The 15,191-nt window shown below is 27.3% G+C and overlaps 1 protein-coding gene across 1 annotated transcript; it reads right to left on the bottom strand.

Annotated features, from left to right (window-relative positions):
* Positions 1–6,227: 6,227 nt before the first annotated feature.
* Positions 6,228–11,256, bottom strand: LOC112687441. The gene is made up of 3 exons (XM_025560165.1): positions 11,084–11,256; positions 10,712–10,799; positions 6,228–10,251 (listed from the first exon to the last, which is right to left on the bottom strand). The coding sequence occupies exons 2-3, from the start codon at positions 10,735–10,737 to the stop codon at positions 6,318–6,320; spliced, it is 3,960 nt and encodes a 1,319-aa protein (XP_025415950.1). The 5' UTR covers positions 10,738–10,799; positions 11,084–11,256; the 3' UTR covers positions 6,228–6,317.
* Between the last annotated feature and the right edge of the window lie 3,935 nt (positions 11,257–15,191).

Here is a 15,191-nt window from a genome sequence, read left to right as displayed (position 1 = left end):
TATTAATGAAAGAACAATACTGTTTAACTTTGATTTTACCCCCTCCATCTGAAACGGAACTGATGTCCGGATTTGGTCTAAAAATATTATGGTAACCCCATAGAGTAATATTCTATGGGTAACCCTAATTATAAGTGATAAGACCGTATACCAGGAATCAGTAACCAATGATATACTGCATAACCAAGATGGTATATTATTTTTATATTTTATAGCTGATTCAGGCTAGTCGCTCACTCACACACGGTGTTCTGGTGGGAGTGTTGATTGGACATTTTTTTTTTCCAACAGTATTGTTTATATTTCTTGTTAGGTACTTAAGATTCATTATCGATTATGACCGTTATGGGTATTGTTAAATTAAGATATCATTCCGTTTTGACTTCTGGTTTTTACCATTGGGTTTGACAAATAGCACAGTAGCAGTAAATTGAACGAATATTTAAATGGTAATAAGTCGCAAATGGATTACTGAAATTAAATTTTGTAAACGTTAAAATTATTTTTTTCAGTATGTTTATAATTTTTCTTATCGAAAATAGGTAATGCCATTTGAAAATCGAAAGTTGATAGTGTTTTATCAAATAAGAGAGGAAGTTAAAATTATTAAAATTGTAACACAGTGTAAAATAGTAAAACCTAGAAAGTTTAAAAAAAAAATTATTTTAAAATTCCTAATACTTCCCGAGATATTAATTGGTTCACGATAAAAAAAATCACCCTGTAGATACTATTATATATATATATACGAAAATATAATGCATAAGTTTATTAAAACGGCAAATTGGAGTGTTAATGGTGGGCCAATTGTCAACATTTTTTTAGTTAGAGGTGCCGTTGCACACCCTGCCCTACCCCAAATGACGCTCCTGTATACAGGTTAGCTATCGGTATATCTAAATTGCATTGATAGCTGACGTTCAGAATGCGGTTACTGGTTTACTACACATTTTCACCACATCTGTAAAGCATGAGTAGTATGTAGGATTATATTATTAAAGTAGTTTTATGAAATATTCAAATGATTTGCCAGAAATTGAGCTTACTAATTTAAAATCAAAAGGAGCATTAATCCATCCAAATTTACATTTGTTTCACTTTCTATACAAAGTAGAAGAGTGCTTTGCTAAACACTGCAAATAAAAAAACGTATTTTATCTTACAGTTGAAGATGCTTTAAATCTTTCTATTATATTTCCATGCTTCGAACATAAAAATAATATAATCATATCTGTTCTGATAAATTTCATTATGATGCGAATACCCTACTCTGCAGTTCAAGATAATCGCCAAGAAATTAAAAAGGGTAGACAAAAGAAGAAAAAATAGCCAAACTAATCTCAACTTAAATAATACAGATTTTTGCTTATTTTTTTATTAATATACAGTATGTCCCATAAGTCCCGTATCACCCTTAATACCTCCACGGGAAATCAATATATTTAAACGCGGTTTTTTTTAAAATACTTAGTATGGAAATTCTAATTGAATGGTATAAAATTAAAACAAAAATATTATTATTTTTCAGAAAAAAAATTCAAAAATTAAAAAAAAAAATGTATGCATTTAAAAATTTTCAATTTTTAAGATAGCCATTTTTTTTGAATATATTTTTAAAAATAGTTCAAAAAAAATATATTAAAATAAAATAAAAATTGACCAAATTAGAGCAAGTTATATTTTTGAATTTAATCTAACGTAAACGGTTTAGCTAAGTTTTAACTACTAAGAGGTAATCAGTATTAAATTATATATTACACAATTATTCGAATAAAAAATATTAAAATACAGTAGAAACTGTTTATAATGACGTTCAAGGGACCAAAGAAAATAGGTCATAATAACCGGTTCTCATTATAACCAAAATTACGAAAAAAAATTGTAACTTCAATTCATATTATTATTATTATTTATTCATGCAACGTATAATATAGAAAACAGTAAAAATTAAAACATTTAATTATGTACATACATATTGAAATTAATTAGTTCAATTATTATTTAAAGAAATCTATTATTTTAGATTGAACTTTGTTAGTATAAAAATCACGCTCCATTTTTTTTCTAGTTCTTCAAAATTTATCTTTGGACTTACGTTATTCAGAGCCATATAATTTTTGCTAACATCTTTGCTGTATTGAACACTGCATTAATAGATAAATCAGTTTCTTCATCTTCATCACCTTCATCTTTATTGTCGTCTTCCTCGGGTTCTTCGGGTTAGTTAATTAATGAAGAAATAAGTTCTTGATCACTTAATGGTTCTAAAGTTATAACATCATTATCAAGGTTAACATATTCATTTATGTTGGGAAACTTATGTCTTCTTCTTGTTCTCCTTGTACAGTTTGTTGTGGTATTGCATTATTGAAACCAGCGTGACAAAAACAATTTCAAATTGTAATATCTGATACTTTTTCCCAAGCTTTAAAAATCATTAATATAGCATCTAATACGCGGGGATATTCGCTTCAATTTTGTTTTCAATATTATTAATCATATTTAGCACCAAACTTTTTCGAAAATAAGTTTTCGTACATTTAGTTACGCCTTGATCCATTGGTTGAAGAACATACGTACAATTACTGGGTAAAAATACAAGTTTAATATTGCGTAATGCTACAGTGCAATGTGCTGGATAATTGACAACTAAGAGTAAAATTTTTTCTTTTTTTTTTTCCTAACTCTAAATCCCAATTTAATAAAATTTTAGACCATAACTCTGCAGTCATCCAAGCTTTGAAGTTAGATTCATATGTTACCGGTAAACAGTCACTTTTAATGTGTTTGAATCATCGTGGTTACGGGATTTTCCAATTATGATAAGTTTCATTTAATTACCAGTCATACTTGCTGAAACCATGACAATCGGACGTTTTTTGGACATTTTACCACCTGAACTTTTTTCTCCTTTAAATTTTAATGTTCTGTTAGGAAGCATTCTGTAAAAAATTCCAGTCTCATCTGCATTATAAATTTGGTCATCTGTGTATCCTTCTCGTAATTTAAGCCATACTTTTTCGAGCTAATTTTGTGTTATTTCAGTATTGACCGAATTTGATTCTCCGCTTATTGTAGAAAACACAATATTATGCCTCGTTCTAAATCTTTGAATCCAACCAGTCGAACAATTAAAATTATGCTTACCAAAGCCTTCAACTAATTCATTGGCTTTCTGTTGAAAAATTGGTTCGTTAATTGGAATGCATAGATTTCTTTGAGGAGTAAAATTTTTCTTAAAGGAGTAAAATCTATTATACAAGCAAATTATTCTAATGCATTATACCTACATTGTGTGGCACATTTTTTAAACTTGCAGTATCACCTGCATGCAATTTGTTACCAGTAAAAATTGCTTTGGAGTCATTAAAAAATTATAAAAATTTTTCAATACACCTAACGTAAGAATGCACTTTTTGAAACCATTGATAATGATGACAGCAGGGGCGTATTTGTAAATGTCTTATGGGGGGGGGGGGGCACAAACAAAAAGTTAAAGGTATACATAGTTATAACTTTTCCACCTCAAAAAACTGTCGTTATTCATAACCAAAATACAAATGTTTGATAGAAATATAATGTTTTATTACACAAATTTATAATAAAACATATTTTTAAATATAATTTTTGTAATTACAATAACTGAAGACGTCTGGAATGTTTATTAGCATATGCATAAACTATTTCTTCAGTTTTTATAATTATTTCATCGTGTATTAAGCAATGCTAATCCGTTTAATCGATGGTATCATATTATTATGATATATTGATATTCCAGTATTTCACCGAGTGCCCGTGCGTGAAAAATAAGAGGGCCTACAATAATAAAGTATAAAATACAGTGGGGGGGGCACGAGCCCCATCCCTTAAATACGCCCCTAGGTGACAAACATAAAATCATTAAAACTGTTGAGTGACACCAGATGGAACTAAAGATATATTGCCATAAACGATTTTGTCCAGTTATTTCCATACAAATGTTGTCTCATTAGAAAACATGGCCAATTGGAATAATGCTCTGCAATTGATGCCAATATGTTAAAAAATGTAATGCACTCTTAATTTGATGCATCAGTACAAATTATAAAGTTAATATACCTACTAAATATAGTTCAGAAATAATTTTTGTATTTGTTTTGAAACAGATTTTATTTGCATACAGAATGCTATCGAATAAGCAACTTAAAAGCATAAATATTGATTTTAAAGATAAAGTTGATTTAAAAGAAGATAATATGAGTGCTCTTAAACAGTTAAGAACTGATACTGGAACCATGTTTAAAAAAAATAATTGATATTTATTCTAATACAATTTTTTGTCTATTAGAAAATGGCAGAGGTACTACATTTTAAAATTGTGATTAAAATATTAAGTAAAAGACAAATATATCATGCCAACAATAGCAACAGAAGAATCAGAAGATTATTTTAGAACTAGTATTTATATTCCTTATATTGATTCATCTAGAAATCAGATTTATATATATTTATATAGGACATATTGAATGTATTTACTATGTTTTTAGTATATTATACCATTTCTTTAACTCCAGAAGTGATCATTAATGAACTAGGAAGAGAACCCAGAAATTTAGATATTGTCGTATAGAAAAAAAATTAAAAAATTATATGTAATTTATATCTGTAAAACAAAGACAACATGCACTAATCTGGCGTCCATATACATATTGGCGCAAATAGGCTTATACCCCAAATTACTGCCAAACCCCCTAAATGATGTATAATGTCAAGTATAAGAAATATGATTTTTTTTATTAAATTTAATAGGAGCTTAACCCCCCCAAATTTTTTTTTTACTATTTGTGCCTATTCATATATGTACTGTGTATGAATAATTTAATATACTCAGATAAACCATTCAAATGTTCACTATTAAGCAATTAAAATATTATAGACATAGATAATAAACTATCACTGGCTGAGCAGCATGTTCGAAATAATACTTTATATGCAGTTATAGGTTTCACTGTATTACAACAGTAAATAAACCAGTTCATGTTTAGGATTGCATAACATGAAAAATTGCTAGTTACCGTCCAGAGTTGCCACTCAAAATATTGGATACAACAGAGCAGATAGCTTATCCTTCTTGACAGATATCTTCATCATCTAAGTTCCAACTACTTCCATTTAAATTAGAAATATTTATTTGTAATTTATGTCATGTACACTGTTTATCCCATCGTTATTCAAATGTTTTACTAACATATTTTTGTGAAACAAAATATAAAATATGCATGCCGCAAGAAATATACAACTCAGATTTGTAATAAGGTTGGTAAAAGGATTTTAGCTTAATATTTTTATTTAAATTTAATTACTGTGTTTTTATCTGTTTTAACTATTGATTCAAGGCAGCTTGAGAAAATGTTTTGTCAGTTATGTACATAAAATTTCTTGTCCACCAACAATGACACACAAGTATGCTCGAATAGCATATATACTTGGCTTTATTCCTTAATCGAACATAGTCCTACTTGTACTTATTATATGAGTATATTCTAATATGGTTAAGTTCAAAGTGGTTTAATTGCATAAAATGTTAAGCTTACTATGGTTAATTTAATTAATTTTAAGAATATACACATTTCATTTAAAAAGAACTAAGCCGATTAATATAATAATAAATGAATTAATTACTCACCCTGAATAAAACAATAGTTTTAGTTTGTGTACGAATAATAATTAAGCGCTTTAGTGCATACCTAATCTCTAATCTTCTTTGCAGATATATTATTACGGTAGCAAACAAAGAAAATCATGTAAAAGTGTATGGAGAAAGATAAAATAAAATAATTCAACAATTAATTACACCCAAGCTCATCGATAAAATTACTTTATTTTCCCATTAAAAAAATTTTAAATTTAACATAATGGTTTATGTATATTACACTATTTTATTTATTAATAGTTATGTATCTAGCACTCATATTAATTATACTTTTCAAAAACATAATAATTAATTATTAATACTAATTTACTAAATAAATAATGAACATTAAATATGACAAACAACATGCATTATTTAGTTGCTTAAATAGCAATGCATTTTATCTATATATTAAATATATATATTATCAAATTAATATATTATAAAATGAATTGTATTATAGAAATTTAGAAATAAAAATAGAAATTTAAATTGATTGTGTGTATTGAAGATAGTAAAAATAAAAAATTTTACAGTTAAATTTTTTTTTGTTTGTATACAGAAACACATTAATTAAATATTGCCAAATTTAGAAAATAACAAATTGCCTATGGTAATCATAAAAATTTACATCATTATAATGTGGCTAAAATTTGGACCAATCAAGTGCTGGAAATCCGTGGTTTAACCTGATATGCTCCTGCAGATCTGCAATGCATGAGGACGTAAATTCTGGGCAAAATTCACAAATGTAATTAGTGTTATTCTTGTGAATATTTTGGTGTATCTTGAGGTATTTTGGTTTAACAAAATCTAGATAGCATACTTCACACTTTAGGGATTTTTTTTCTGTGCAATCATGTCGCTTAAAATCTACTGCTGTTATAAATGACATTGAGCATAAGTCACAAGTATATTTATCTAAGACTGTATGGAACGCTTGGTGCAATTCTAATGTTGATTTATTTGAAAACTCTTTATCACAAGATTTGCATTCATATAGTTCATTAGTCTTATGATCGGTTAATATGTGGTCTAGGAACAGAGATTGGGTGGAAAATGTTTTATAGCACACACTACACCTGTGCATCCGTTGCAATGTTGGAAGTTCAAATATGTTGTGCTTAGGTGACAAAACAGTGTTATGTTTCTTTCCACGCATCTCCATAGGGACACGTATTTTATTGATTTTCATTTGAGGGTTTTCTAGCCAATCAGAAAAAGTAACGAGCATTTTTTTGTGAAATCTTCGTGAAATTCTCATTTCATTCCGCCATTTTGATAATTCATTGTATAATCGTTTGGCATTACAATCGTTAAATAATTTTTTTGGTTTATTAGTACATTGTCTCGCCTTGCCGTACTCATATATGTTTTTAGAATTAATACCACAAGTTTCATCAGCAAACTCTAGCAACTTCTTGAGCCATTCATTCTTACTGTAAGCATACTCATTTGGAAAATCAATACGATCATAAGACATTTTTACAAATTTACCAGTATTATCAATACAATTGTTTCTATTGAAAACACATTCGTTCGGTCTGTTAAGTCGTTCAATTAAATTGTCATCGTATTCAATTGCTACATCAATATCTCTGTTAGTTGTTTCCATTAATCTGTCAAGTTTATTAGGGAAATCATTAAAATTAAAAAATAATTTTATTGATTGATCACATTTATTTATATTTTCAATATATTCTTTTGTATGATGTTTTCTTAAAGTTTTCTCAATGTAGGATACATCACTTTTTTTTTTATATTTTAATGCATTTTCACTGTGTCGTGCTTTTAAATGAATCTTAACAGATTCTTTGAATTTAAAGTGGACATTACAATGTTCACAATAATAATCAATTTGTGGTTTTTTCCCATGTACTTTTTTCTGGTGTTTACCCAAGTTTTTCTTTTGTTGAAATATAATATTACATTCAATACACTTGGGTTGAGATATCGGATTGCAACTATCAAACAAATTATGCCTTCGTAAGCATTTCTTTTCTTCAAACAACACATCACACTTTTGGCACTGGAATGGCACAAACACTCTATGCTCCTTACGCAAGTGCTCCACTAACATCATTCCATTATAAAACTGTTTGCTACAACGATCACATGGATAGCATTCATTAAGAAAATGCAATTTAGCATGATTAATCGACAAACTTTGATTTGTTTGACTCTTACCGCATAGATTACAGAAATATTGATATAAGTTATGTATTCCCTGTAAATGCGTTAACCAACTATTACACTTTATTAGCCTACCACAAAGATTACATTTTCTTCTGGTATTTTCTTTTTTCATGATTTTATTAGAAGTGTATTTTGTCTTAAATGTTGGTCGAAAAATAGATCTTCTACTGCATATTTGTGAAAATCGAATTCTATCAACACATCTTGTTGGTAAAATTTCTTTTTGATTTTTTAATAGACCATCATCTTTTATCTGAATGCTTTTTTCAATACTAGTTGGAATTTCATCAGATTTTGTTACATCACGGACTTGAATTAAATTATTTGTTATTATTCTTGCATCTGAATTACTTACAGTACATTCTTTCAACTTGGCTTCATAAAATAATTTTTTTTGTTGGTTATGTTGTCCAGATAAAATACTATTTTTGACCTTGGTTAATTTTTCAGTGGGCTTGAAAGAATTTTTGTTCATAATGAATTCGTTAAATTCAGTCTTTTTTAATATTGTAATTTCTTTATTGGATTTATTTTGCTTTGTATCATCATCATCCAACTTTTCAGGTACGTTATTCTGACTGATTAAAGGAATTTTTTGAAAATTTACTGGTTCTTTATTAACTTTGTTTTTCCCAGAAAAACCAGCTGTGGCCAACTGTAACGCTGACTTATTTTTATCATAAAAACTCTGTTTTATATTACATCTGCTCTCAATTGGTATATTGATGGACTTATTTTGCAATCCTTTTTCAATATTACTTGAATTTTCATATGAATCTGAGGAATCATCAATTACAATTATTGGAAGATTCTGAATATTACAATTTTGTTCTAAGGATGTAAACTTGTAATTCTCTGGAGTACTATTTTGTATACAAGTTGAGTTTATATTCAAATCGGATATGTCATTGGTGTACACAGTTGTAACACTTTGCATCACTGAATTACTTATTTTGGAAGGTTTTAGCTTCATAATACAGCCTCCTGTAGATGGTGTGTTTTTTTCAATTCTGTTTGCAGCCTTTTGTGTCATTGAAACTTGTTCAGAATTATAATTTTGAATTTTATTTAACTTGTTTTTTTCTAAGAAACTACTAATATTAACCACAGTATTAGAACTATTTATGCCCAATTGTGGGATTAGATTAATTTTACTGTGACAGTCCTTTTTAGTATTATCTTGTTCTTTGCATTTATCTTTATGTTTAAATGGACCATTACTGACATTATTTAATCCTTTAGAAAAACTAGACGAAATATCAGTTCTAATACATCCATCTTCCATTTCCCATAAAGTTGAAATTCTATTCTTAAAATTATTTTGTTTTGTGTTGCTGCAATGTTGATTTCTTGAAACACATTGGTATCTAGTTCCATCATCACATTTGGTATTACACTTAACACTCGATATTTTACTGAAATTGTTTTTATTTGAAAAACCACCATTTTTATATGATTTATTTACAACCATTTTTGGCTTAAAATTACTACTAGCTTGTTCTTTTGCATAATTTGTTTGTATAATTGAATAATCATTTAATACAACTAATTCATCTTCAGATGTTTGTCCCATTGAAGAAGTCTTCAAATTTTCGGTTGATTTTTTATTGCAAAGATGAGTTTTAGATTCATCCACTGTAGGTCTGATCAAAGAACCCTTATTACTGTATTCTTTATTGAAACTGTTTTGTCTTGAATTATCACCAGTTATATTTGCTTTATCAACATCCATTTTTAACACCACATAACTTCTATCTTTAATTGGAAGACAATTTTGGAATTTTTTTGATTTATCAGAAGTTAATTTATTAATTATAAGAGATCCACCATTTTCAACTGAGAGATTTAATAATTTGTTATTTAAATCTGTGTTGTTTGTACAACAATTATTTTTATTCTCGCATTTGATCCAAGAATGTTTTTTAGAATAATCTAATGGTATAGCAGACTCAGAAATATCGTTATTGATATTTGACTTTACTTGGGAATCTAGTTGGACTGGAATTCCTACATTACAATCCTTAATCATAGAAGAACTTTTTGGGTTTTTCACCAAAGGAGACAAAAGAGAAGTTTTGGTAAGCGGAATTGGTGTTACTATTAATCCATCACTACTGAAAAAACTTTGATACTGGAGGTTTTGGTTGGTCATTTGTTGTACCTTTACATTGTCACTATCTTCAAAATTTACTTGACTTTCAGGTATTTTTTTTTCATGATAAATTGCATAAGTATGCATACAATTAAGAATTGTAGGGTCTTTAACATTAGTTGTTGATGTACTCTTGTTGAGAATCTGTTCATTATAATGATGATTTTTATAATGCAATAATCTTCCATTTACTAGTTGCATAGGTTTCTCATTAAATTCAATCATTTTTTTCCTTTAATAATATAAAAAAGTTTATTTTACACATGAATTAGAATTATTTCCTCAACAATTATGAACAATGATAAATTCTAAAATCATACTTTAATAATTAAATTAATAATAAAAATAATTGTATTGTCGAACATTTAACCAATCCACCTAATATGTATTAATTATTCATTATTACATAAAATGTATTATACTTAAGGCCATTAAGATAGAAAAAAATAAATCAATATTAGATATTGAACAGAATAAATTGATTAATAAAAAAAAATTGTTATTAATATTTTCAAGTTTTTGTTTTAAGATCCAATTAAACTGTGATACCTTATCGCTGGAGGAAAAAATATATGGTTAAGTTATGTATCTAAATAACTTAACACCAAAATACATTTGAAGGAATCAAACGAAAAAGATTAATTACCATGACTGAACTGTAATTTCATAACTATATAATATATTATACTTACGTCTTATTATTATTATATTTATCCATTTTATATGATATATGTATATTAACTTCTGTTTTGTATAAGTCCTGTAAGTGTCGAATTTCTCCTAAAAAAAAAAAAAAATCACGATAGGCAATTTTAATATGAACGATTTATTAACAAACATAAAAATATCAGAATTTCAGATGTTTAAATAAACAATCGAATTTAGAAACATATTTAAGAGCAAAATGTATAAGTACGTCCACTGGTATTTTATTACTCGATCGTGAATTTATAAAAAATTTGCACTTGGAAACAAGCATAACGTGATTCGCATGAATATTGATAAAATACGTGTAATCGACAACCATCAAGTTTCACATGGTACGTAAATCAACGAATGTATACCTGTACTAAAGTAACGATTAAAATTCAACGTCTTCGGCCGTAGAAAAAATGAGCATCAGTATCGTCCCAGAACGTAAAATAACATTGTCATAAACAGACGGAAGAGCGTGCGTACCAGACAACCGCACTCGTGTTTCGGTAGCGAAATCATCTGAAAACGGCCATTTTTACGAATGCGGGTGTGTGATAGAGATAGCTTATTTGAACTATTCACTTTGATGAACTATTCTGAACTATATCAGTACCTGTAACTTAACAGTTAACAGTTCGAAAAAGTTGGTAGCATTGTATAAATGAAATAGTCCGCGAATTTATTTAAAAATTCTATGTGGTTCGTTGTTCGAAATCCAATAAATGGAAACAGCTGTTTACAATTAGGTAACAAATAAATTATGTTGTTAAAATGTTACGAGTCTGTCTATACTAGTGCTGAGCACCATATCCGGATTACCGATCCGGATTGAAACAAATGTTATAATCAGTTTAATCCGGATTATTGTATAAAAATTAAATTGAAAATTTACTGTATATAAATAACGCTAATATAAACAATTGGTGAAAATTTCAAGTATTTAATCTTGTTATTTTCATGGGTTATTCTATTATCGCGTGTATTGTTATTGTTCAGAAGTGCTATAAATAAATATTGTGTTGCGTTCTACGTGTTATCCGATATCAATTATACTTTAATTAATATTTAATACCAGGCATGAGGTAATGTTATTTATTTTCAGTACCCACTGTTCTGTAGTCTGTAGTCTATACTCTATAGTCGATAATTACTAGTTACTACTTACAAGTTATAGCTCAGTAATTTGTTATTACGTTAGTACAGCCAAATGATTAATATTTCTTTAGCATTATGTTAAATTATAATTTATACTTAATAGACTGTTGTAATAAATATTAAATGTATTATGTATAACAATATTATGTGCTCATTAGCCTGCATTTCTACAGTTTTTTAAATATACTAAGATTTATGTAGAACTCGGGTGTATTCTCTTTTTTTTACCATCTTATAACCAGTGGCAACGAACACTTACTTTTATGGGGCAGTTCGCCCCTTCATTTAACTATGGTGGTGGGTGTCTGGTGTTTGAGTGGTGTGAGGTGGGTTGGGTGAATAAATTTACGCTCTAGTTAGTAAATCTTAAGAATGTACAAATTAAGTGACAGTCGATCTGTATATGGTAGGATACTATGATGCAATAGAGCAATTCGCCTATCACTGCATGTCTTTATACCATGTCAAGTATACAGACGTACATTGATATTTATATCTATTTCGCACACATGATGAAGCTAAATGTTCTCAATGTTTAAAAGTGATTATAAAGCATGCAAAAACATCTTTTAAACATTTTAAGATAGTTACTTAATTACCAATTGCCCCGTGAAACATTTTTGAAACATATTTTTTTTTAAATTACAGTTGTTTAAAAAATGAAATAACTGTTTTTTGTTTTACATTTCTTTAATTACGTATTTAAATAACGTATTTAATATTTAAACAATTAAACCTATATTTATATACGCTTCAAATTGATATTAAGTGTTTTATTCTAAAACTTCTATGAAGTAGGTAAGCAATAAGCAAGGTAAATATGTAATAATTAATACCTAATTTATAATTATCATTTTCAGTCTGTATGATTATTGATTTATGATAAAATATGAGGCATTTTACTCGATCATAATTTATATTATTATTATTATATGCTGTTTTAAGCGGTACAAATACAATCGTACTCTAAAATAGACTTAATAGTGCGGGCTGTCGGTTATAACCCCTCCCCCCACGGGATACACCATTGCTGAATAGTACCTACTTAATAGATGAAATAGGAGTGATAAATAACGAACGAAGTCAGCGACTTTATGATGACTAAATTTACAATATAATCATTCAATCATGTAACTTGTCATTATTTTGCTCTAACTTTTTGGGTGGTGGTATTAACAAATTTTTATACTTTGCCCCATCAATTAAAATACAAGTCGACGCCACTGCTTATAACATTGAGTCGATTGTCAATCGATCTGAGACCAAAATTCGTATTATTTGGGTTGATAATAATGAAAAAATATCTGATTATCTCAAAAACAATGAAGCCGGATTGGATCCGAAATCCGAATCAACAGATTGTGAATTTTATCCGGATCAGTGAATCCGGATAAAACGGATTGATCCGAAATTCGGATTAAATAATTGTAATCCGTAATCCGGATTGATCAAAATAATGCTGAGCATTATTCTATATACAGTCGATTAGACCAACACCATCGTTATCATTTTATTGTTATCAAAAATAAAATTGTTATCATAAATATAATTTTATCATCAATTATAAATTTATAATAAATGAATTACAATATTATTATGTTATAATGTAATATTAAGATATAAATTACATAGATTTTTAGATTTGTGATGAGATCCATTTTTCAAATTCAAATAAATGTGTTATTTAATTATAAATGGATAGCCCATAAATTTAATTGGCAATTCTTCACACTCAAGCGAAAATCTGTACTTAAATTTTTCTCCTGTCACGCAACACATTTTAATATTATTGGTTCATATTTTAAAAATACAATAAATAAGTATTTAAACATTCATATTTATTTTAATAAATTAACTTCATATTTCCCGACTTTGCTACAACATAGCCAAAACCTAATTATGATAAACGTGTAGTAAATAAATTAAAATCATTATTTTCTCCTTGTAAAGAAATATTATTCAATATATATGAATTATCTAAGATATGTTCCAGACTGTTGAAATATCTAGTATCTTCCATTTTAATAAAAATAATAATTAAAAAAAAACCCATAAAAAATTATTTAATAAAAAAACTAAGTTTCATTAAATTTATATGTATGTCATATTGGTACAAATAATAATAAAGTGGAATAACCCATTCATATCAAGTTATTTTCACTTATATGGTTATGTACATATATTACATATATATTATTCTTTGTTTTTTTGGTACACAACTACACTGACTACACAATAATTATTAAATCAACTCGGATAATCAAAAATAATTTTAAAAGCGTTAGAAGTTTTTAAAAAGTGTTTTAATTAAAGAGTTATCTAATATATTATTTAGGTACCTATTTTTAAATTTTTTGTAGTACTATTACTCAACTATTAATTTTAATTGCAGGTCACATTAATGTTCTTATACCTACCTATTCTTATATTAAAAAAATAAGCACGTCTAAATTATAAATAAATAAATACAGGGAATAAATATTGAGAACAACTTTACTGCCTACATTATTTAACAATACAATTTTGATTTTATATCTTAATATTACATTGTAACAAATAAAATAATGTAATTAATTTATTATAAATTTAAAATTAATGATAAAATTATATGATAACAATTTTATTTTTGATAACAACAAAATTATAACCAACACGGTCTAATCGACTGCGTATAGACAGACCAAAATGTTACGGTTCTTACCAGTTTAACAATAAAATAAATTCATACAATATACAAATATTAGATCAGATTTCTGATTTAACTTATGACTACTGGTCAATATATTCACGAGTGGATCAAAACCACCCTCATCCATGCACATTATTATCAATTCTCCGTTATCACTATATAACATTGTATAACATTTTTCGGTTGATGTTTTTATAATTTTACTATATTATCTGTATTATATAGAAAAAATAATTATTATTGTTGTGTTACCATTTAGTACTATTTTATATAATTATTAACTTTTTATTGTGCAATATGGATAAGAAAACAAAACAAAATGGTGAAATCTGTTGCCATATATGTTACAAAAATAAATATCAGCTAACTTTTTCGTAAAAATAGAATTATACTATTCATTTGATCATTTGATTTATTATTTAATATCAAAATTTGATTTACTTATAAACTTAGGTAAACGAATTAAAATTAATTAGAAAAAGTATTATTTATCTAGGCATTTGAATAATTAATATATATTTTTCGGGACATTGAATTTCAAGCCCAAATAGTAATTGAAATGTGTTTTTACGTTGTACACTTTTTTCGTGAGCCCTTCATACAAATATTTAGTAGTAGATATCAGTATTTTC

Source organism: Sipha flava, unplaced genomic scaffold, assembly GCF_003268045.1.
Source record: "Sipha flava isolate LNK unplaced genomic scaffold, YSA_version1 34_pilon_pilon, whole genome shotgun sequence".
Classification (NCBI taxonomy): Eukaryota; Metazoa; Arthropoda; class Insecta; order Hemiptera; family Aphididae; genus Sipha; species Sipha flava.
The sequence above is the reverse complement of the archived record's forward strand: the minus strand, read 5'-3'. Positions and strand labels throughout refer to the sequence as shown.

What these genes read in the sequence shown, in the direction of transcription:
- LOC112687441 (XM_025560165.1), bottom strand. Translation starts at nt 10,737, where the DNA reads ATGGATAAATATAATAATAATAAGAC. An exon ending in AAATATAATAATAATAAGAC is followed by an intron (nt 10,252 to 10,711) that starts GTAAGTATAATA and finishes ATATTATTAAAG; the next exon opens with GAAAAAAATGATTGAATTTA.